Source organism: Heptranchias perlo, chromosome 17 (genome assembly GCF_035084215.1).
Source record: "Heptranchias perlo isolate sHepPer1 chromosome 17, sHepPer1.hap1, whole genome shotgun sequence".
In the NCBI taxonomy this organism is placed as follows: domain Eukaryota; kingdom Metazoa; phylum Chordata; class Chondrichthyes; order Hexanchiformes; family Hexanchidae; genus Heptranchias; species Heptranchias perlo.
Window position 1 is genome coordinate 31,093,146 of NC_090341.1, and position 24,949 is coordinate 31,118,094.

General features: G+C 41.7%; 1 protein-coding gene across 1 annotated transcript; it reads left to right on the plus strand.

The window, feature by feature from the left end:
* LOC137333921 (sentan-like) lies at positions 1–24,647 on the plus strand. Its single transcript, XM_067998277.1, has 4 exons — positions 1–98; positions 3,838–3,878; positions 13,874–14,013; positions 24,347–24,647. The coding sequence occupies exons 1-4, from the start codon at positions 1–3 to the stop codon at positions 24,503–24,505; spliced, it is 438 nt and encodes a 145-aa protein (XP_067854378.1). The 3' UTR covers positions 24,506–24,647.
* The last annotated feature ends 302 nt before the right edge of the window (positions 24,648–24,949 follow it).

Genomic DNA, 24,949 nt, shown 5'->3' on the forward strand with positions numbered 1-24,949 from the left:
ATGCTTGTTGGCTGGTTTGGGCGAAGTGGTAGCCAGATTGGGGAAGTGGCCTGTGTTCTTTTAATGAGCACTCCTGCTCCTTCTGGGTCCACATTCAGGTAAGTATGAGGGCCACCCTGCCAGTTAGCACTATGTTATGCTATGTGAGTTCAGCACGTGGTGAATGAAGTGCTGGGGCATTCGAAAATTGAGACCGGGTCCTGCAAGAAGTGCAGGACCCTAATTGAAATAAATTATTTCCCCTTTTAAATGTTGCTGATATCACTCCTGCCGCCAACATAACCTCCTCTCCCAATATGGCAGGCGGCACACTTCTGTCCGCAAATGTGCCCACGCTCCCTGCCTGCCATATTGGGGACTTAGTAGGCTGGTTAGCACCTGAAAACCGGGCGCTGCACAGACAAATTTATATAATCTTCAACTAACATTAATTCTAATATTAATGAACTAGAATATTTCAATAATCACCTTTGTAGGTAACTGGTGAAAGTACGAAGAAAGGAATGGGCATCGGAGGCATAAGCTGGGAGAGGGCAGGTGTCTGAGGCATTCAAACACACGTACAAAAAGTCACACCGATTCATTCAAACATATTCACATGTAAAAATATAGTCACATCCATACACAGATATAAATTCAGTGTATTTTCACTCGGTGCGAGTTTCTGGCGGGTAACATCTCCAGTGAGTTAATTTCCTGCCCGCCAGAGGCAGTAGGAGGCCAAGGTGATTTTAACTGCAGGGCCTCATTTAATTGCCCTTCCTGCCCGATGTGGGCGTAAAAAGGGTGCAGGGCGATTGCCAGCAGGGGGAGATCGGGCGGCCAAGGCAGGGTGGGACTTTCCAGGTGTGGAGTCTGGAAGAATCTAACTATGAAGTTAAGAAGAACCCATAGCAGAAACAGCCACGCCCCCAGGCCTTGCACCCTGACACTCTGAAGAGTATGAACAGTGAACAGGAGAAAAACATAATTATAGTTGGACCAAAGGCTGTTGGTCAGAAAGTGATAGGAGGAATACTGGCCACATCAACGCATGCTACTCAGGGCTGAATGAGTTGGAAGACCCCAGATTGGGTTGGCTTGGCAGAGAGGCCAGGATGGGGTTGGGTTAGGCTCGAGACGGAGGGTGGTTTGAGATTGGATTGGGCAGGACAGGTAGATGGGGTACTAGTCTGTTCAGACAAAATTGGCATCTTGGCAGGCAGCTACGCTTGAAAGGGAGAGGAAACTCAGCTCAAGTAGAGCAGAGAGGCTTATGGATTAGGCCTTAGCTTTGTGGGGGGAAAAATTGAAAAGGGAAGAAAGTTTAAAATAATTGAAAAAAGAAAGCTGATAGTAGAAAATTTAAATTTTTTTTTAGTTGGTTTATGTACTCTTCTGGGGATCTAATTGTTCCATCATCACATGGTCTGCATTGACTGATTTCACTATTACAGTCACACAGATAGAAAACTTCTAATATATAGATAGATATTGTATACTGCAAAATATTATTTATTAATCTCATGATCATATAATACTGTATGCTTAATATTGAATAGAACTACAAAAAGATGTTTCACTGTATTTTAGGGTATATTCATTTATAATCCTACATAGAATGGAATTTTTATATTTGTTGTTTGCGTGTGTGTGTGTTAAGATATGTGTTCCCTCTGAATGATCTATTCCCATACAATGTCAATCAACACTGACCTATATTACTGCACAGCAGCAACTTCACCGAGATTAATCAAGTTCTGTCACATTTAAAAGCATGTTTGCAAAGCACTGTACAAATATTTCTTTTCTTAGGGAAAGCCTTAGAATAATTTATTGAAGTAGAATGTAAATGACCATTAAAACATGCGTTGCCATGGGCTATGATTCATAATACAGACTGTTGTGAAGAAGTTTGTAGTACTGCAAAAGGACTGGGCAGTAGTCTGTAGATCAGGACAGCTTCAACTGCAATCAGGATGCCAAAATGGTATGAATTCAGATTTCTCTCAATTAGTTGCATCATGTTCTTCTAGTTTACAAAACTAACAATATTTAAAAATAAAACAATTAGAAGCAGAACTTATATTATCCTCAAGAAGTACTTGCATGTATTAGTAGTTAGCAATGCCTACAGTTTAACAATGGTACAGTAAAGCAAATATGTCCCTGGACTTTTGGCATTCATGTCAGTTTATACAATGTTGTTGCATATTACATTAGTGTTCTTTTTTGAGTGAGGAAAAATCACAAATTTTCTAATTAGAGTCAATATAACTTTCTTTATTTACAAATCTTTTGCTTTTCTGGGGAAAGAGAACAGCTATGTGCCACTGTTGTCGCAATAATGTCAGAACAGGTGACAGAATGAAGCATTCTACATGAATGAAACAAATCTACTTGATTTGCATTGTTTCCCTGTGTGCTTGTAAAAAATGGAAAAAGGATCTTTTAGTGAAGATACTGCTCCGATCTACAGCTGCTTTTATATTGGTGCTGTTTTAATGTGAATTCCGGGAGATCAGCATCTGTGAATTGGCTCCCAGCATTTATGCTGCTAAATCTGGTTCCCTTATCCTAGTGGCAGGCTCATAGAACCAGCTTTTCATGCAACTATGAGTCTGACACCAGGGTCAAACAGCTGGATTTATCAATCTGTATACTGGGAAGTAGCTCACAAACGCCTGTTTCTCAGAATGTGAATTAAAACGGCATCAGTATAATAACTATGGAAGGACAAAAGCCTAACTACAAAAGCCTATGAGAACCCAATGAGAAATATTTACAATCGAACTAGAATTTCAAATAAATTTGTCGGGAACGTTAAAACAAAAGCAAAATACCGCGGATGCTGGAAATCTGAAATAAAAATAGGAAATGTTGGAAACACTCAGCAGGTTAGGCAGCATCTGTGGAGAGAGAAGCTGAGTTAAAGTTTCAGGTCGATGTCCTTTCATTAGAACTGGTCGCAACTTACACCAAAAACATTCTCTTCCCTGCCTATGATGTGGGTCTCTGAGTCTGCCACTGAGATAAGGGAGCCAGTTTAGCAGCATAGACTCCAGGAACCAGTTCATAGGCACCTGTCTTTTGGAATGAGGATCACAGTAAGGATTTTAAGGAAAGAAAAGAAAGAACTTGCATTTATTTAGCACCTTTCACGACCTCAGGACGTTCCAAAGCACTTTACAGTCAATGAAGTACTTTTGAAGTGTAGTCACTGTTGTAATGTAGAAAATGGGGCAGCCAATATGCACACAGCTAGGTCCTACAAACAGCAATGAGATAGATGACCAGATAATTTGTTTCTTATTGATATTGGTTAAGGTATAAATATCGGTCAGGACACTGAGAAGAACTCCCCTGCTATTCTTCGAAATAATGCCAAGGGGTCATTTATGTCCACCTGAAAGGACAGATGGAGCCTCGGATTAACAACTCATCTGAAAGATGGCACCTCTGACAGTGCAGCACTCCCTCAGTACCTCACTGAATGTGAAAACTGCCTTATAATCCACACCAAACTAGAAGCCAAATTCTGCAAACGAACATACATGCATTTTTATATTTTCAAATGTGCACGAGTGAGTAAGGAACACAAAATTTGGACCCATATCTTCATCTGTTAACAGTATGACACCAAAGCCAGATGTCTTTGTAAAAAGAAAACATGCCAGGGCTTGCCCTATGGTTTTTGACCCTTTGTTCTGAGCTACACCTAATTCATTATTTGGATTTTAGCACATTCAATCATCAGGACATTTTAATTGAATATCAAGTGACATGGTTGTTATATTTTTCCTGCACAGAGTGACAAGTGGCTGGTTACTAAAACTCAAATTTCTTTCATGTTTCCAGTTCCAGAACATCGGTTGAAAAGCAGCTTGCTCCTGTGAAAGGTGAGCATGTGGTATTACATCCAGGCCCACTTCATGGAAACTGGCTTTCTTCTAAACACTAAGCTATTCACATTCTAAAGATACTCAAATTGTTTCCTCTTTGAAAATTCATTTGAAGAGAACATATAATATTGTAAGTCCATATCATTCAATCATGGACTAATGAGCACTCACATTGCCTCCAGCTGCACTAGAACCACAAAGAATCATAGACTAGTCCACCATTGAAGGCATTTTATTTGGGCAAAACATTTTATTTGCCTTTTTATTAAAGTTGATTCTTCACCTAATTAATCTGTAATCATGGTATAAAGAGATTACATTATGAGATCCATTGTATAAGACCATAACTCACCCGTGACTTTGTTGAGTCAGGCCAGCCAATTTGTGGTATAAATCGTATCCCCCAGAGTTTTAGAATGCATTCTTTATAATTCAGAGAGTTCTAATGGGATATTCTATGTGATTGTTCAATAGTGGAACTAAACTTGGCAATATCCAGAAATTGTACCTTCCAGCAGCAAGAACATAATAACATTAAGAGACAAGCCTCCGCGATCTTTGACATTAAACTAAGGAAAATTGCTTGTGAACTCAGATAGAAGAAAGATTTCTAAAAATGTACTGCCTTGAGGCATTTTAAAATAAACAAACACAATGCTAGAGACAGGGTGCAATTTTTGTACTGTATTTTGCCTTTTTCCATGCCTCTTGAATTAGGTGCTATTTTAACATGAGTTATTTTTAGCAAGGAAGTGATGAAGCCCCTGGTGTTGAACTAATGCGAAGATATATACGGTTACAGTAAATAGAAAGTACTTAAATCTTTTTGAATCTTTAAATCTTTTGAGACAGAAATCCATTGAGAAATTATATATTCTACCTTCTTCAGTCTGGGAAAAGAAAGAAGTTGTGAAACCCGTTGTAAAACCCATTGGGTACTGCAAAGCTTCCTTAAAAATCACTGGGGGAAAAATTGAATAAGGCATATTGTTGGGCACAGTTGGCGCGATCTGCTATTAACCTGCGCCTGATGACCCCTGCGCAGGCAGGACAAGACATTCAGCTGGCCTCAGTACTTACCTTCAAGCAGCATTGAAATCTAGGCCTAAGACGATGATTGAAGTAAATGTGCACTTTCCACCAGCAGGGGGAGCCCCAATCTCTTAAAGGGAGGATTTCTCTTAAAATCTCTTAAAGGTAGCCAGTACCTGTTATTTCCTAAAAATAACTGTCTGCTGTCTGCATGGAGTCTGAACGGAGATCAGACATTGCACACGTAAAACACAGATGCAGGTCCTGTTCCTATGTTTACAAATTGATGAGTTATGTTAAAACATTGAATAAAGGTTGCACACTACGAAATCCCACATCCTCCAATCTGCACTTCAGACCTCACCAGTCTGCCGATCTGAGTTTGTACCAGGCCTGCGAGAGTGCATGCACCCAGGTTCTCTGCTGGTGCACTAGAGGCCTTGGTGCAAGAGGTGGACAGAAGGAAGGGCATCCTATATCTGCAGGGGGGCAAGAGGCCCTTCAAACATATGCTAAAAGGCAGTGAGAGGCAGCAGGGGACGAAGTCAATGCCAGGCGCACAGCACCACAAACATGGATGGATTGCAGGAAGAAGTTCAGTGCTTTGACACGAGTGGTCAAGGTGAGTGAGGTCAACTGTCAAGTGGCATCTTCTACCAACTAAACCACTAGCCACATCCACTGCTCCACGCACTACACCCCCATCACACACATACCAACAAACTCTTTCCATCAGTACTCAACTTTTCCAATCAGAATCTTCCTCTCACCCTTACACATTACCACTGTTGCAAGCCGCCCACCCACAACTCACAGGCCACACACACTGGCAGCTATTCAACCATGACTGGCACATCACAAAGGTAATTTGGAAGACGAGTTCATGGAATGTATTTGAGATGGTTTCCGAGAGCAATATGTCATGGAACCAACCAGGGAACAGGCTATTTTAGATCTTGCATTGTGCAATGAGTTAGGTTAATTAGTAAAAGAACCTCTGGGAAAGAGTGATCATAATATGATAGAATTTCACATTGAGTTTGAAAGTAACGTACTTAAGTCAGAAACTAGAGTCTTAAATTTAAATAAAGCCAATTACATAGGTATGAGGGGCGAGTTGTCAAAGGTAAATTGGGAAATTAAATTAAAGGGTTTGACAGTTGTAAAGCAATGGCAAACATTTAACAAAATATTTTAATATTCTCAACAAATATACATTCCATTCAGAAATAAAAACTCCACAGGAAAAGCGATCTAACCGTGGCTAACTAAAGAAGTTAAGGATAGTATTAGATTGAAAGACGAGGCCTAAAATGTTGTCAAGATGAGTAGTAAGCATGGGGATTGGGTGAGTTTTAGAAACCAAAAAAGGACGATCAAAAAATTGATAAAAAGAGAGAAAATAGAATATAAAAGTAAACTAGCAAGAAATATAAAAACGGATTATAAGAGTTTCGACAAGGATGTAAAAAGGAAGAGAGTAGCAAAAGTAAACATTAATCCCTTAGAGGCTTTTTTTCTATTTGTTCATGGGATGTGGGCGTCGCTGGCAAGGCCAGCATTTATTGCCCATCCCTAATTGCCCTTGAGAAGGTGGTGGTGAGCCACCTTCTGGAACCGCTGCAGTCCGTGTGGTGTTAAGTAGGGAATTCCAGGATTTTGACCCAGCGACGATAAAGGAACGGCGATATATTTCCAAGTCGGGATGGTGTGTCACTTGGAGGGGAACGTGCAGGTGGTGTTGTTCCCATGTGCCTGCTGCCCTTGTCCTTCTAGATGGCAGAGGTCGCAGGTTTGGGAGGTGCTGTCGAAGAAGCTTCGGCAAGTTGCTGCAGTACATCCTGTAGATGGTACACACTGCAGCCATGGTACACCAGTGGTGAAGGGAGTGAATGTTTAAGGTGGTGGATGGGGTGCCAATCAAGCGGGCTGCTTTGTCCTGGATGGTGTCGAGCTTCTTGAGTGTTGTTGGAGCTGCACTCATCCAGGCAAGTGGAGAGTATTCCATCACACTCCTGACTTGTGCCTTGTAGATGGTGGAAAGGCTTTGGGGAGTCACTCGCCACAGAATACCCAGCCTCTGACCTGCTCTTGTAGCCACAGTATTTATGTGGCTGGTCCAGTTAAGTTTCTGGTCAATGGTGACTCCCAGGATGTTGATGGTGGGGGATTCGGCGATGGTAATGCTGTTGAATGTCAAGGGGAGGTGGTTAGACTCTCTCTTGTTGCATATGGGTGAGACAGGAGAAATTATAATGAGGAATCAGGAAATGGCAGATGCGTTAAACAAATATTTTGTATCTGTCTTCACAGTAGAAGACACAAAAAGCATACCAAAAATAGTAGGGAACCAAGGGGTAAATGAGAATGAGGAGCTTAAAACAATTAATATCACTAGAGAAAAAGTACTGGACAAACTAATGGGACTAAAAGCTGACAAATCCCCTGGACTTGATGGCTTACATCCTAGGGTACTAAAAGAGGTGGCTGCAGAGATAGTGGCTGCATTGGTTATGATCTTCCAAAATTCTCTAGATTCTGGAACGGTCCCAGTGGACTGGAAGGTAGTAAATGTAACCCCACTATTCAAGAAGGGAGGGAGAGAGAAAACAGGGAACTACAGGCCAGTTGGCCTGACATCAGTCGTCGGGAAAATGCTGGAATCCATTATTAAGGAAGAGGTAACAGGGCACTTAGAAAATTATAATATGATTCGGCAGAGTCAACATGGTTTTATGAAAGGGAAATCATGTTTGACAAATTTATTAGAGTTTTTTGAGGATGTAACTAGCAGGGTAGATAAAGAGGTACCAGTCGATGTAATATATTAAGATTTTCAAAAGGCATTCGATAAGGTGCCGCAGAAAAGGTTGTTACACAAGGTTAGGGCTCATGGGGTAATATATTAGCATGGATAGAGGATTGGTTAAAGGACAGAAAACAGGGGTAAACGGGTCATTCTCAGGTTGGCAGGTTGTAACTAGTGGGGTGCCACAAGGATCAGTGCTTGGGCTTCAGCTATTTACAAACGATATTAATGACTTAAATGAAAAGACCGAGTGTAATGTATCCAAGTTTGCTGATGATACAAAGCTAGGTGGGAAAGCAAGCTGTGAGGAGGACATGAAGAGTCTGCAAAGGGATTTAGACAGGTTAAGCGAGTGGGCAAGAAGGTGGTAGATGGAATATAATGTGGGGAAATGTGAGGTTATTCACTTTGGTAGGAAGAATAGAAAACAGAATATTTTTAAAATGGTGAGAAACTATTAAATTTTGGTTTTCAGAGAAATTTGGGTGTCCTCGTACAAGAAACACAAAAAGTTAGTATGCAGGTACAGCAGGCAATTAGGAAAGCAAATGGCATGTTGGCCTTTATTGCAAAGGGATGGGAGTACAGGAGTAAGGAAGTCTTACTACAATTGTTCAAGCTTTAGTGAGACCTCATCTGGAGTACTGCATGCAGTTTTGGTCATAACATGATTGAGTTCAATGTAATGTTTGAAAGGGAAAAAAAGTGAATCAGCTGCTAAGATTCTAGACTTGGGCAAGGCCGACTTCAATGGGATAAGACAGAGACTGTCCACAGTAAACTGGGCAAATCTGTTAATGGGTAAAAGGACTGATGATCACTGGGAAATGTTTAAAGAAACATTTAACGTGATACAGAATCGGTTTATACCCCTGAGGGGCAAGAATTCTACTTGCCAAAAAAAACAGCCATGGACAACTAAAGAGGTAAGGGACAGTATAAGACATAAGGAAAGGGCATACAAAAAGGCAAAAAATGGCACAGATCCTGGCAAATGGGAAAGATACAAAGATCAACAAAGGGTCACAAAACAGGTAGTAAGGGCTACAAAAAGAGAGTATGAAAAGAAACTCGCAAGGGATATCAAAACCAATACGAAGAACGTTGATAGTTATATTAGGAAATTGAGGGTGGTCAGGAGCAGTTTTGGCCCCTTAAAAACTGAAAGTGGGGATATTGTCATTGACAATGGGGAAATGGCGGACATGTTGAATGATTACTTTGAGTCAGTATTTACAGTCGAAAAAGAGGATAGCATGCCGGAAATCCCAAGAAAACTTATATTGAATCGGGGACAGGGACTCGATAAAATTAACATAAGTAAAGCAACAGAAATGAAGAAAATAATAGCACTAAAGAGTGACAAATCCCCAGGACCAGATGGTTTCCATCCCAGGGTTTTAAAGGAAGTAAGTGAGCACATTGTGGATGCCCTAACTATAATCTTTCAAAGTTCTCTAGATTCAGGAACTGTCCCTCTAGATTGGAAAATTGCACATATCACTCCACTTTTTAAGAAAGGAGAGAGAGGGAAACTGGGGAATTATAGACCAGTTAGCCTAACATCTGTTGTGGGGAAAATGCTGGAGTCTATAATTAAGGATAGGGTGACAGAACACCTCGAGAATTTTCAGTTAATCAGAGAGAGCCAGCATGGATTTGTGAAAGGTAGGTCGTGCCTGACAAACCTGATTGAATTTTTTGAAGAGGTGACTAAAGTAGTGGACAGGGGAATGTCAATGGATGTTATTTATATGGACTTCCAGAAGGCATTTGATAAGGTCTCACATAAGAGACTGTTAGCTAAGATAGAAGCCCATGGAATCGAGGGAAAAGTACGGACTTGGTTAGGAAGTTGGCTGAGCGAGAGGCGACAGGGAGTAGGGATAATGGGAAGGTACTCACATTGGCAGGATGTGACTAGTGGAGTCCCGCAGGGATCTGTCTTGGGGCCTCAATTATTCACAATATTTATTAACGACTTAGATGAAGGCATAGAAAGTCTCATATGTCTAAGTTTGCCGATGACACAAAGATTGGTGGCATCGTAAGCAGTGTAGATGAAAACATAAAATTACAAAGCGATATTGATAGATTAGGTGAATGGGCAAAACTGTGGCAAATGGAATTCAATGTAGACAATGTGAGGTCATCCACTCTGGATCAAAAAAGTATAGAACAGGGTACTTTCCAAATGGTAAAAAGTTAAAAACTGTGGATGTCCAAAGGGACTTAGGGGTTCAGGTACATAGATCATTAAAGTGTCATGAACAGGTGCAGAAAATTATCAAGAAGGCAAATGGAATGTTGGCCTTTATATCTGGAGGACTAGAGTACAAGGGGGCAGAAGTTATGCTGCAGCTATACAAAACCCTGGTTAGACCGCACCTGGAGTACTGTGAGCAGTTCTGGGCACCGGACCTTCGGAAGGACATATTGGCCTTGGAGGGAGTGCAGCGTAGGTTTACTAGAATGATACCCGGACTTCAAGGGTTAAGTTACAAGGAGAGATTACACAAATTGGGGTTGTATTCTCTAGAGTTTCGAAGGTTAAGGGGTGATCTGATCGAAGTTTATAAGATATTAAGGGGAACAGATAGGGTGAATAGAGAGAAACTATTTCCGCTGGTTGGGGATTTTAGGAGTAGGTGGCACAGTCTAAAAATTAGAGCCAGACCTTTCAGGAGTGAGATTAAAAAACATTTCTACACACAAAGGATTGTAGAAGTTTGGAACTCTCTTCCGCAAACGTCAATTGATACTAGCTCAATTGCTAAATTTAAATCTGAGACAGATAGCTTTTTGGCAACCAAAGGTATTAAGGGATATGGGCCAAAGACAGGTCTATGGAGTTAGATCACAGATCAGCCATGATCTTATCAAATGGCAGAGCAGGCACGAGGGGCTGAATGGCCTACTCCTGTTCCTATGTTCCTATTATCTAAGGAAGGATATACTTGCCTTGGAGGCGGTGCAATGAAGGTTCACTAGATTAATTCCTGGGATGAGAGGGTTGTCCTATGAAGAGAGGTTGAGTAGAATGGGCCTATACTGTCTGAAGTTTAGAAGAATGAGAGGAGATCTCATTGAAACATATAAGATTAAGAGGGGGCTTCTCAGGGTAAATGCTGAGAGATTGTTTCCCCTGGCTAGAGAGTCTAGAACTAGGGGCCATTGTCGCAGGATACAGGGTCGGCCTTTCAAGACTGAGATGAGGAAGAATTTCTTCACGCAAACGGTTGTGAATCTTTGGCATTCTCTACCCCAGAGGGATATGGATGCTGATTCATTGAATATATTCAAGGCTGAGACAGATAGATTTTTTGACTCTAGGGAAATCAAGGGATATGGAGATCGGATGGGAAATTAGAGTTGAGGTCGAAGATCAGCCATGATCTGATTGAATGGCAGAGCAGGCTCGAGGGGCCGTATGGCCTGCTCCTCCTCCTATTTCTTATGTTCTTATGTTCTTATCACCTGGACACATGTCCCGCATTCTTGCAGGAGAAGGTGGCACATAACAGGAGGCAGCAAGTGGCAGTGGCATTTAGCCCCTTGAGCCTGTTCCACCATTCAATGAGATCATGGTTGATCTATGACCTAACTCCATATACCCACCTTAGCCCCATATCCCTTAATACCCTTGGTTAACAAAAATCTATCAATCTCAGATTTAAAATTCACAATTGTGCTAGCATCAACTGCCATTTGCAGAAAAGCATTCCAAACTTCTACCACTCTTTGCATGTACAAGAGTTTCCTAACTTTACTCCTGCAAGTCCTGGCTCTAAATGTTAAGCTATGTCCCTGCATCCTTGTATTCAAATATAGGAGACCTCCAAAAACAGTTACAAATGCGCCAGCAGAAGCAATAATGTAGCTACTAACCTGTAAATCCTGCATGGTCCCTTTAAATAGCACTGGTGGGGGGGGGGGGGGGGGGGGTCCTCCAGGTACTCTAGGCATGTTCAGATGGTCAGGGTTAAGACTGTGCATTGAGTTGAGCGTTAAGTCCCAAAATGGTGTCTATCACTTTAAATCAGCGTTGCACACTGTTTATATCCATTTCTCCTTACTTTACACGCTGCTGGCGTTCGGTATTTGCGCATGCACTAATATCTATATCAAGATGGTGTCCAGCGCATGTCACGCTGGAGACGTGCGTGCGCAGCCAAGGTGCCATCTTGGCACTTCGGGAGGCCTTGTAGCGCCGAAACAACAGGCGCCACACGGCCCAATTTCTAGCCCATTGTGTTTTTATTTTTAAAGAATTATTTACTTTGTTAACACTTGCAGTGGTTAGGATCTCAGTATGTTGGTTCATGAAAGCACTGAAACCACCATGACAGGTTTGCAGATGGTACATTATGTATCTCTGACATAACATGGAAGGGTGGAAAGATGCTGAACTGTGGGAAGTGTTTCACAGGGAAGGAGGATTTAGCGCATTTCCTGGCCTCGTTACAGAGTAGCATTGGGCAGCCTTTGGAAAAGATCCTGTTATTTTGTCCAGAAATAGTGTATGACATAGAACTATAGCACAGAACGTTAACAGCACAGAAAGGCAATCCAAAACTAATCCCACTGCCCTGCTCTTTCCCATAGTCCTGTATCCTCCCTGCTTCAACTATTAATCCACTTTTCCCTTAAAATAAGCAATAGTCTCTGTTTCAACTATTCCTAATAGCAAAGTACTCCATGCTCGAACAACTCTTTGCAATTTATATTGATTTCTCTCCTCACTCTTTTAGTGACAATTTTAAATTGATGAGCCCTGTTAATCTTTCCCTTTTCATTCTGTCAAAACCTTTCACACAATTTTAAAAAACCTCTAACAAATCCCCTCTTAGCTCTGATCCAGTTCAAATAATTTCAGCTTCTCAAATTTCTCTTCATAACTATAGTTTCTCATCCCTGATATCATCCTGATGAATCTACGCTATACATTCTCAGTGACTTTATGTCCTTTTCATAATGGAGTGCCTAAAACTGCACAAAGTACTCCAATTGTGACCTAACTATTGCTTTGTACAAATTTATTATAACTCTTTGCTCTTGTATTCTATGCCCTTATTTGTAAATGCCCGAAATGTTCTCGGAATCCAGGTGCACTCACATTTTCACCGGAAAAGAGAAAAATAGAGGGACAAATCTACATAATTAAAAGTCTAGTGCCTGTGTCAATTTTTGTCTATGTGACGTAGGGCTGTAGTGTTATAGAATCTCTTCAATCAATTAGATTGCAGAGCCAGAGACTGATGTCCCTTCAACCAAACACCCAATCATGACATTCTGAGCACCATCAGCCATCGGATCAGCTGCTTTCCTGTGATGAGTACTGGGCGCCACTCAGAACTCACACATTTACTTCATTATCCCACCATTTTGAACTATTCACCCGTGATTTGATTTTGTCCAACTCCTGACCACTTGCCGCTTCCATTCAGCTTCAAATTTGGCATCGGGCCTCAGTTGAACGGAAGCGGCGAACTGCGGGCGCCAAACATTGGAAGGATGTTGATAGGTCAGAATATTTACTGTAGGACATTGGGTGGCAAAAGGAGATAGCGCCCAGAATGGACAGTAACCCCAGGGCATAAAGCCGAGAATAAACAAAGGTTTGAGCAAAGTTAATTATCGGAAAAGACAATGGGCCGAAGTGAAGTTGGCACTTGGAGCCGAGTGGTCAGGGGTTGGACAAAGTCAGGACTTGGAACAGTGACTGGAAGTTACACATACAGTGATGGGTAATGTTATGCTCAATGTGATGATATATAGTAAAATGTTGTACAAGGATCCAATGTATAAAAGGAAGTAATGTAAACCATGGCTGGCTATTTTCTGTATGGTATTGCCCCCTTTATTACTTTCAGCAACTTTTTCATGTCATAACATGAACTATGTTTAGTTTTCTGCAATTGCTGGCCATGGACTATCGACTATGAGAAGCTAGCTGACCATATTAGGATACAGTTATAGTAGCTGAATATAAGACATAATTTTTCAAAGTATCAGATTATACCATTAAAAGTCATTGTAGCTAAAAATTATCAGTAGAAAACAGCATAGCATATTCAGTAACTTACTTATTGCAGATAATGACTTATACAAAGCCTAAAAATTCTAATTAGTGTTTTTAAATTATTTGCAGCACTAAGAAAGAGCACAGATCTGGAGAAATCTGTTGCAACTATAGCTGTCATATTTAATAATCACACTGGTCCAGATGGAAAACTCAGTAAAGCACAGGCTAAAGACTTACTTTTGACCCAATTTCAGAGTTTCATAAAGGTAAGAAAACCGAATATCATTAATGTAATATGAATGGTTCCACTTATTATATTATGCAATATTTCTATGTTTCAGAGATTAAGTTTACTAGCAACTAACTAATTTTGTTGAACAGGATGACTGCAGGTCTTTAAACTGGTTGCTCACTCTAATGTCAACACAGTAATCAGATAACTGCAAATAAACGCTCACAAGTATAAAGTATTTTTGTCTAAAATTTAGGTTTGTATTGGATTCTTTAATTCTATCACAGCACTTGAGGAGTTAAAAAATAGTTTCCTCATAGGATTGATAGCTCAGCTTAACTCGATACATTGTTGCAATGATTTGTGGCTTGATCACCAGGCAGGCAGCTTGTTTTAAGGAGTGGCAAAACCAGGCAATTTGAGCAAAAACATGCTTTCTGATTTATTCAGCTGCATGTCTGATTGGCAACTTTTTGAATGTAATAGACTATTAGTAACTGCTTGGCTCTGCTTATGGTTTTCAGGAATATTTATTAACATGCCTTTGAAGAGACTGGAACCTATAAAGAGATAAGATTGGCCAGACAACTTCCATCAGCAAAAGCAAAAAAATGCGGATGCTGGAAGTCTGAAATAAAAACAAAACATGCTGGAAATACTCAGCAGGTCAGGCAGCATCCCATCGACCTGAAATATTAACTCTGTTTCTCTCTCCACAGATGCTGCCTGACCAGCTGAGTATTTCCAGCATTTTCTATTTTTATTTCCGACAACTTCTATTTTTGTGAGTGTAGTTGATGAGGAAAGGATTAATTTTAAAAACGATTTTAAAAATAATTCTATTCACAGTTTTAGATCTTAGCTGTGAATCATTCATTATTTTCTACTGTACAAGGAGCCAAAATTTGAAACTATTGCAAATATATATGGCAGGGTGGAATTTCCTGTGCATTTGCACCAAGAGACACGTGTAATTGGGACATAAAGCAAATACCCACCATAAAAGTTCAAGCATTTGGCACGTTATCTCCAGGACAAGATAAGCATGCAACACCAGGGTGCTTTCGGAGCTGAAGCTCCAAGCGCTGGAAATCAGTGGCCTCTCCAGAGCTGTCAGGATAGGAGATTTCGAGGACGGGGGCTTCTGTGAACAGGGTCTTTGAGCATTGCTTGTCAAATGGCGGACAGAGATGAGTATTTCATGGGCCCGGCAATGAGAAGAAAACTGCTTGTTCACACAAGCAGGTACATCAAGTATTGGAAGGCCTGCCCAGGAATTTCAGAACTATGGCTGAAAGTAGGGACAAATTCACTTCCAGCCTATGATGGAGTGGAAGCCCTTCCTGTTCACAGAGTCTACTGGCTTCTCTTCTGATGCCTCGGCAGCTACAAGAGTGCAGTCTATTCTGCCCTGAATATCAGGGAAACCAGCCACTGCTGCAAATCCCAGAGCCCTCACATTCAGGCTATAGGGTCCATTGGGAAGGTAATGTACTGGTTTGCTCTGATAAGCAGGGCATTGGTGATGTGCCTGATGCAGCTGAACACTGGAAGGAGCCTGTGATGAAAAAGTTATGGGCGGTGGTGAGTTCGACAGCTACTAGCAGGTCCTGCTGCAACAAGCTGCATAAGTCAGCAGCAGCCTGCCTGGAGATGTGCAGCTTCCTCATGCACTGTTCCTCAGGAAAATCCAAGAAAGTATCTCTTGGCCTATAGACCTTGTGGGCTGGTTACGGTCTTCCACATGTAGCTCCCTTCACCTGCTGTCCTCGAACAGGCCCACCTGCTGTTTGTCTGCTGTTGCTGCGGCTCCTCCTCTTCCTCCAAATGTTCGTCCATCTAAACAGCACCCATGGTGAGCAGTGAGTGCTTAATGAGGGTAGGTGAGGGGATAAAAATCAGAAAGAATCAAAGTGTCAGCTCAGAACTGCCTTAGAAATGCACTGCTCGCAATGGTACACAGATCCTGATGACCTAAGGGAAGTGCCCCTTTAAATTCAGCTTGTAATCATGTCAGTCAGTTCGTGAAGCCAATTTCGTCAGCTTATACTCAGTGGGTTTGCTGGTGGGTAGGACTTCTGACCTGCCCAGTTAAAATCATGTCGGTGTCCAAATGATGTCATCGGACCCCTATTTGAATTTATTAATGAGGCACCGGCCTGTTTCTGGTGGGTGCGTTTCCTAAACGAGTCAGCTCCAGAGTTAAAATGGCAGTCAGCAGGTTTCTGGCGGGAATGGGGCAATAAGTTGATTTTTGCAATTTTAACTGCTCACCCCTCCAGCCCCCACCAAGCCAAAGTTTATACAGCGCCTTTCATGTCCTCAGGATCTCCCTTGGCCAATGTATCACTCTTGAAATGCAGTCATCATGCTCTTCTCTGAAAAAGTGCCATGGGATCTTTTACATCCACCTGAACAGGCAGACAAGGCCTTGATTTAGCATTACATCCGAAAGATGGGTAGACATTGAACCAAGTGTTACTCTGCCCCTTTTAAAGTCAAGGTGGATCCCATGGAGGCATGGGATACAACCAGTAGCTGAAAGAATTCAAATAAAAGGTTGTCTGTTCATTATCATGGGTGCACTACAAAAGATTTTAGCTAGATTTCAAAGCAACTGAAAACATTCCTGAAGACATAAGAAGCAAGGGCTGAACAGCCAGATGGAATTTTTCAAACAATGAGCTGAAACCTTCTATCCAAAAATAACCCCACCCACAACAACTGACCCTTGGGGTGCCTAAAGGCATTAACCCCTTGAGTTCTCCCATCATCTCCACAGAGGACGATTTTCTCCATGCATGGGGTGTAGTAAAATTCTGAACCTGTTCTTTTTAAATGTGTTTATGATTTTATTACATCTCGCACACAGAAAAAATTCTTATTCTTATATTTTCATAGAGATTGCTATAATGTATCCCACGTTCCTCCCAGCTCACATTCTACCATCCTTAACTGCTCCTTCTGAAAGAAACATTTATTTCATTCAATTTGAGACTGCCACATGAGCTAGGAATCCACTTATTCAGATCTCTAGACTAACCATACCTTTAAAATGTAAAATCATTTTTCATGTTCAGCATAACACATTGATACTGGGTATATATGCAAGCATGAAATGAGAAATGACCATTCAGCCCATCAAACCTATTCCTTCCACAGATCTTGTACAATTCACTCTATGATAGACCCTAACATGCGTATTAATCTCCCGAGAAAAATAAAACCTACATAAATACTGCTGGATTTGTAACCAAAAGTCACAGAGTATTTATCTATCCTCATATTTCCACTATTAAACCCTGGCTGGATGTCCTCTTCAAACAAAATTGGATCTCTGTCCATTGAGGCCTCTGAGATATCATTTGTTTTCTACAAGTAAGATCACTAAATAACTTGCAAGTAATACAGTCACAAGTGAATAATGGTTTGGCTCATGAGTGGAATAAAAACCGTATCATACAAACATTCTTTAAGAACTCTCTTTTTAATATATGCAAAACAATGCACAACTAGAAGTTCCACTATCAATAATTTTAATGTAATATTTATGACATTAATAGGTTGTTATGTGAGCTATGTCTACCTAGGTCTGAGGTCCTTGTATATACTCACTGATTTGAATCTATGATAAAATAATTCAAATCTTAAACTGCCCTGTCACCCAGAATGTTAAACCTATACCTTTAAAAACTGAATATATCATTTTTTTAGAAATTGCAGGTTAAAATCAATTACTCAGAGACTGAGGTTCGCACCCTATGTGTAGTTTTACCCTCATGGTTTATATCATGATTTCAGCTTGCATAGAGCTCAAATCTCAATCTTTTCTGAAATGATGAATGTCAACTTTAGGTGTCATTTCTAAAGTAGACCAAAGAGGAACAATTAGTGTAGTGACTAGTCTACAGTAATGTTTGGAACGAATATAACCCACACTTGCAATTTAGACAAAAGCTCTTCAAAGCAATTAAAGGATTCAAAATCAAGAAGAAATCCAATTATAAATCTTTCAAGCATTTTATTAAAACCTCAGGAGAAATCACGTTATTATCCATATCGCGAGTGGTACAGTTAATTGCACTTATCCAACAGCTACACAATTTAAAATATAGGCCCAGATTTTGCTGTCAAAATAATGGTGAGGCTAATGGCACTCGCTGTTATTTATGCACAAATGGTACAGCAACTTCAGGTGAGGGGCAGATGCGCGGTTAAACTCAAAAATCCAAAAGTTGCTGTCCGAGATATGCCGCTCCACTATTAGCTTCGCGAAAACGGCATCTCGCTGTCTGCCTCCCCATTGAAAATCATTGAATAGCATGAAGTTGTTGTACTTGCGCAGTAGATACAAACTAAACTCGCCACAGGAAGTTAAGTCAAGTCATTTCAGTCTAAGTACCCTTTTAACGACGTGATAAGTATTAATTACTGCCAGTCAACCTCTCTGGCACTAAAAATTAACTATTACAAATGTGGAGCCTCATTCCTTCAGGTTTAAATTGTTGTTGAAGATTTTAAAAATGTATAATTTTTTATATTAAATTGTTTTTTACTTTTCCCTTGTCTCTTTTTTCTGTCTCTCTTAATCCAATCTTTCTTTCCCTCTCTTTATTTCTATTTTTGTACCTGATTTGACATTGAATTCACCCATTCTAATTTACACTTCCCTCTCAGTCCTTGCATGTTTATTTCGCAATTCTTCAATCTGATTGTTTAAGGAGATACATAGTTGCTTGCCCTGTTCACTCAGGTCCCAGACGCCTGTTTCCCTCGCTGCGACGTTATCAGCTCGCAAGTTCAGCAACTAGCCATGCAAAAAATATAAAAACTAAATGTGCAAGGGCATGTCTAACTAAAAGCAGTCGCTGTACAGTAAAATTTGGCCCAATGCCAATTCTGACAATGAATAATTCATTGGCCCCTTTCAAATATATAATTTTTTGGCTGCTACATTTATCGAGGACCTCTCTCATAAGCAACTTTCTCAAAAATCAGATTTACTTTTGTGAAGTTCATAGTATCATAGTATCCTAGTATGTTACAGTACAGAAGGAGGCCATTCGGCTCATCGTGCCTGTGCCAGCTCTTTGAAAGAGCTATCCAATTAGTTCAACTTCCCTGCTCTTTCCCCAGAGCCCTGCAAATTTTTCCCTTCAAGTATTTAGCCAATTCTCTTTGGAAAGTTACTATTGAATCTGCTTCCACCACCCTTTCCGGCAGTGCTTTCCAGATGATAACAACTTTCTAGATAAAAAATGTTTCCTCATGTCACCTCTTGTTCTTTTGCCAATCACCTTAACTCTGTGTCCTTTGGTTACCAGCCCTTCTGCCACTGGAAACAGTTTCTCCCTATTTACTCTATCAAAACTATTCATGATTTTGAACACCTCCATCAAATCTCCTCTTAACCTTCTCTGCTCTAAAGAGAACAATCCCAACTTCTCCAGTCTTTCCACATTACTGAAGTCCCGTATCCTTGGTACCATTGTAGTAAATTTCCTCTGCACCCTCTCTAACATCCTTGACATCCTTCCTAAAGTGTGGTGCCCAGAATTGATCGAAATACTCCAGCTGCGACCTAACCAGTGTTTTATAAAGGTTCAGCATAACTTCCTTGCTTTTGTACTCTATGGGCTCGATTTTACCGGCGGGTTTCCTGTGCGTTTCCAGCAGGGGGGCCCCGAAAATCCCGATATACAGGCACGTGACCGGATCGCGCCACGATCCGGCCCACTTCCGGGTTCCCCGATGACGTGCGGGGGTGCGTGCGTAGCCCCCGCTGGTGGGAATCCCGCAGGCAATTAAAGCCAGCGGGATGCCACTTGAGTGTATTTATTTCGCTTGTTCAGGTCATTAACTGACCTGATTAAGGGACTGTGTGTGATTTTGGAGAAACATGGGACTGTTTCACACATTGGGGGAAACAGTCCTAGTTGAACTGGACGTGTTGCAGCCGTCAGCCTGTGGCAGCTGCAAAGGTCCATTTGACAGGTGGGGGGGGGGGGAGACCCTCACCCATTGCAGGAGGCCGCTCTGTCACTTGGGACAAAGTGTGGCCTCCACCACCCCCCTCCTGACGGTCAAAGTCACCAACCTGCACACTCACCCCGGGGTCCGGAGACATGTGCCTACCTTGCGGACCCCCTCAGATGTACATATTGCGGATGGGGGCCGTCGTAGCTGCAGTCATGACCCCCTCGGAGGGCGAACAGCATCACCAGCCTCGCCATCCACGCCGTCCACCTCTGACACGTGGAGCTCCACAACAGAGTGCTGTGACACATCCACCTGTACAGCAGGAGGGAGGGCTACTGCAGAGAGAGACGTGTCGCAGAGGGCACTACCCTCGCCACAGGGTCCACAGACCGAGGCGCAGCTCCCCGGACCTCTCCGAGCAGCAGTGCACACGGAGGCGCAGATTCACTCGACATGTAGTCGTGGACATCTGCAGCCTCTTTCATGCCGAGCTGCTCCTGGCTGGCCCCAGCACCATCTGCTTACCTGTCGCTGCCAAAGTCACCACTGCCCTCCACAACTTCTCCTCCGCATCCTTCCAGGGTGCAGCCGGGTACACCGCCGATGTCTCTCAGTGGTCTGCGCGGAAGAGCCCTGCAAATACACCTGCACCTATTCTGCAGTGACACAATGGGTGGCATCAGTGGTGGGTCCTCATAGTGATACCCAGGAGCGGGCATTATTGCACAAAACAGACAGGATTCGCAGAGACATGGCAGTGGTGGTGCCAATATAATGTGTGATGTGAGTTGTTCTGAAATTCAATATAGGTAACACCCATGGCAAACCCTCAAACACCCTTGTGCATCCCCTTCATGCTCATGACACGTTTGCCTTACGCTGCCTACTGCACATATGTGATGCATGCCCTGTGGCTGCAGCACAGGTGGTGGCAGGTTGAGTGAGGCTGGCCGTGAGGGAGATGCACGAGAGGGTGCTAATGGGATAGAGCCATGAGATTGTATGAGAATTGGGTTGCGTGTTAGTGGCGGGGTGAGTACTCGCGAGGTGAGTAGGTGCAGGTAAGATGAGGATGGGGTTTGAGTGGGTATGAGGGGTGATGTGACAGAGTGGTGTTGGCGGTGCCGAAGGAGATGTGGGGTGGGGGCAGTGTTGTGGCAGACGGAGTGTAGGGGAAAGACTACGTGTTCTCACTGTGGCTGACCTACTGCGGTCATTGGAGCGCCTCCTGCACTGTATGCAGGTGGGCGATATGTTGGTGGTGCAGGTGACCTCCTCTGCCACCTCGAGCCAGGCCTTCTTGGTGGCAGAGGCAGGCCGCTTCCTCCCGCCCGCCGGGTGGAAGATCTCTGTCCTCCCCCTCCTCCTCACCCCATCTGGTGATACCTGGGGTGAGGCATCATTAAACTGGGAGCAGCCTTCCCCCTGGGCTGCTCCATGCTGTAATGTGTTCTATTGGTTGCAGCATCTGTCAGTGGAGGACTGCCCCTTTAACTAGAGAGCCTCCAGCTGACAGATCGTACTGCGCATGCGCAGCCCGCCCGACGCGCAGACCAGCAGCGCGGAGCCCGGAGGAGCAGGTAATTGGATCCCATTAGTGGATTGCCTGCTACGATCGCGTGGGCAACCCACTAATTTCACCGAGCGTGTTGACCACGCTCCCGAAACCCAACCCGCTGGAAACCCGCAGGCCTGGTAAAATCGGGCCCTATGCCTCTATTAATAAAGCCCAGATCCCATATGCTTTTATAACAGCATTCTCAACTTGTCCTGCCACCTTCAAGGATTTGTGTGCATACACCCCCGGGTCTCTCTGTTCCTATACCCCCTTTAAAATTGTACCATTTCGTTTATATTGCCTCTCCTCATTCTTCCTACCAAAACATATCACTTCACACTTCTCTGCATTAAATTTCATCTGCCACGTTTCTTCCCATTTCATCAGTCTGTCTATGCTCTCCTGAAGTCTGTTACTATCCTCCACATTGTTTACTCATTTCTGAGTTTCGTGTCATCTGCAAACTTTGAAATTATGTCCCCTATACCCAAATCCAGGTCATTAATATATATCAAAAAGAGCAATGGTTTTAATACCGACCCTTTGGGAACACCACTGTATACTTCCCTCCAGTCTGAAAAACAACCATTCACCACTACTCTCAGCTTTCTGCCCCTTAGCCAATTTTGTATCCACGCTGCCACTCCCTCTTTAATCCCATAGGCTTTAATTTTGCTTACAAGTCTATTATGTGATACTTTATCAAATGCCTTTTGAAAGTCCAAATATACAACATTAACCACACTACCCTCATCAACCCTCTCCATTACTTCACCGAAGAACTCAATCAAGTTCGTCAAACATGATTTTCCTTTAACAAATCAGTGCTGACTTTCATTTATTAGCACATATTTTTCTAGTGGCAATTAATTTTGTCCCGGATTATTGTCTCTAAAAGTTTCCCCACCACTAACGATAGGCTGACAGGCCTGTAATTGCCAGGTTTATCCCTCTCCCCATTTTTGAACAGGGGTGTTAGTTATTTTATTTTTTAATAATCCAAAAAGTCTGCACCCATTTTCCTCTATATTTTCTGGAGCATCAACTAATACAATGATATTTGCTGAACCCTGCATTCCCAGCTTCAACAAGCCAAGAGTCCATGTAGATAACAAAATTATTTCTGACCTTGTTGAAGAATAGTAGATTTTGAAAACTTTATGATCTTATTGACAAGTATCAGATCTTATGCTGGAATTTGTAGAAAAAGTAATTACATTTTAATTCAAATTACACAATTGTGGTTCAAGGATTTGTCTTCAGCTTACATTTCATTACACAGCTGAATGAAATAGGATGGAAAGTTCATGTACAGAGAGGCCTTTTGTCAACACAAGAATGAATAGTGTAGGCAGCTAAACATTTCTGTGCTATAGTGTATAGGACAGGGAATTTCAGCAAAAGTCTCTGAACTTGCAATATGAACACTGTAGTATGTATCGCTCTTTAGGAGAGCAGTATGCTCTCACCATATTATTTAGCTCAATGATGAAGTTGAATGACTGCTCGTATCAGCATCTAACATTCCTGCATTATTGCATATCATTTCGAACAGCACCACCACAAAAATGAGCATTGGAACTGGGAAATGAGCATTGGAACTGGGAAATAGCTCTGGCTGTTCCAAATTAAAATAACCTCACATAGGTTAAATATTTTTAACAATCTTCCATGGAACTGCTAAGTAAATGTAAATATAATTTATTTGAGACATTACATGTTATATCTAATGAATTTTAAAAAGTGGTGATGGCAAAGCTTGGGCAGAGAATTCAGACAACCTGAAATTACTTTTGGATTTGACTGATTCTTTTGTTTTTCTTAAAAATTGTTTACCATTGCTGAATTGGTGTGTGTTGCTATGCTACTTTACAGAGAAAATTGTCCTTATTAGTGATAATGAGAAGCCATGGTGATTCTTGTTATACTTGATAGAAAAGCATTGGAGTTCATTAGTTCAAATCTTAGCTTTGACTGAACTGGCTTCAAAAGACAAATTTCATTAATTCTCATTCAGAAAACTAGATGGAAGACTTACTGGTAGACACGTCCTTCAAACTGGGGAAGGAAAAGATGTCAGGTCCAGTGACATAATATAGAAATCCACCTCCAGTGGAATAGCAGTGTGGCAGTGGATGCCAGGAAGGAGGATTATAACTGAGTTAAAACATAGACAAATAAAGCAATTGAGGAGAAACATCTTTACCCAGAGAGTGGTTAGAGTGTATAACCTGCTACCACATGGAGTAGTTGAGGCGAATAGCATGGATGCATTTAAGGGGAAGCTAGGTAAATACATGAGGGAGAAAGGAATAGAAGGATATGTTGATAGGATTAGATGATGTAGTGTGGGAGGAAGCTCGTGTGGAGCATAAACACTGGCATAGACCAGTTGGGCTGAATGGCCTGTTTCTGTGCTGTAAATTCTATGTAATGTAATTCTATTTAATATTAAAAGAGAAGCAGAGGATAGGCCATTGGTCCACAATTCTAATGTTCTGCATGATGCAGGTCAAATCACAGCTGATCCTGCTGACATTTGCTCCTCTACTTTCTCCAGATGGACATTCATCATTTGACCTGAGTCTGATGGTGTGGTGCCATTTGGAGGTGCAATGCTGGCCAAATGGAGGAAAAAAAGGCTTCTTGATGCCTAAACCAAGAGTAATATTCAAAGTACCAGCAACTGCAAGTCTGACTGCCTGGCCTTCTTAAATGTGGAATGCATACTTCGGTGAAGGGATGATAAAGGGGAACTTTAGAAAAAAATACAATTGCAAAAATAATGTCCAAATGTCTATAAGTGGTCTGATTCTGATTTTTTCCTCAGGGACAAGAGCTGAAGCCAAAATACAAAGAAATTATTTCTGACCTTGATGAAGATAAAGACAGAACAATAGACTTTGAAGATTTTATGATCTTGTTGACAAGCCTGACAATAGTGTCTGATCTTATGCACGAGTTGCGATGTGTAAAAACTAAAAAATAATTACACTTTAATTCAAACAATACAATTGTAATTCAAGATGATATTTTGTTACATGAGTATAAAGAGGGCATTTGGTAGCCAAAAGAGTCAACAACAATGCAGTGTAGGCAACTAAGGGTTTCTGTTTCAGACTATGCAGTGTAGGACTTTCCGCAAGAGTTAAATAACAATGAGCAATCTTGTTTTTAATAAATGTAACATTATTTAATCATGTGATGTTGCAAGCTGATAGTTGAATAAAAAATATATAATAAAACATTGTACACTAAGATTATAAAAAAATATTTAGCAACACATATGAGAAGAAATAAAAGAAAAAGACGTTTCTTTTGAAAAAAAAGTCTACTGGTTGGATGACAATGCAAGTTACAGTGACTTATTTACCCTTTTGATTTATAGAGCTCAACTAAAGAATGTCACTGAGTGTCAGAGTCTCTCTGAAAA

Excerpts from the sequence above, each read along its gene's own strand:
- LOC137333921 (XM_067998277.1), top strand. The coding sequence starts at position 1 with ATGCTTGTTGGCTGGTTTGGGCGAAGTGGTAGCCAGATTGGGGAAGTG. Across the intron at positions 3,879-13,873 it reads GCAGCTTGCTCCTGTGAAAG|CACTAAGAAAGAGCACAGAT; the intron begins GTGAGCATGTGG and ends AATTATTTGCAG. Across the intron at positions 14,014-24,346 it reads AATTTCAGAGTTTCATAAAG|GGACAAGAGCTGAAGCCAAA; the intron begins GTAAGAAAACCG and ends TTTTTTCCTCAG.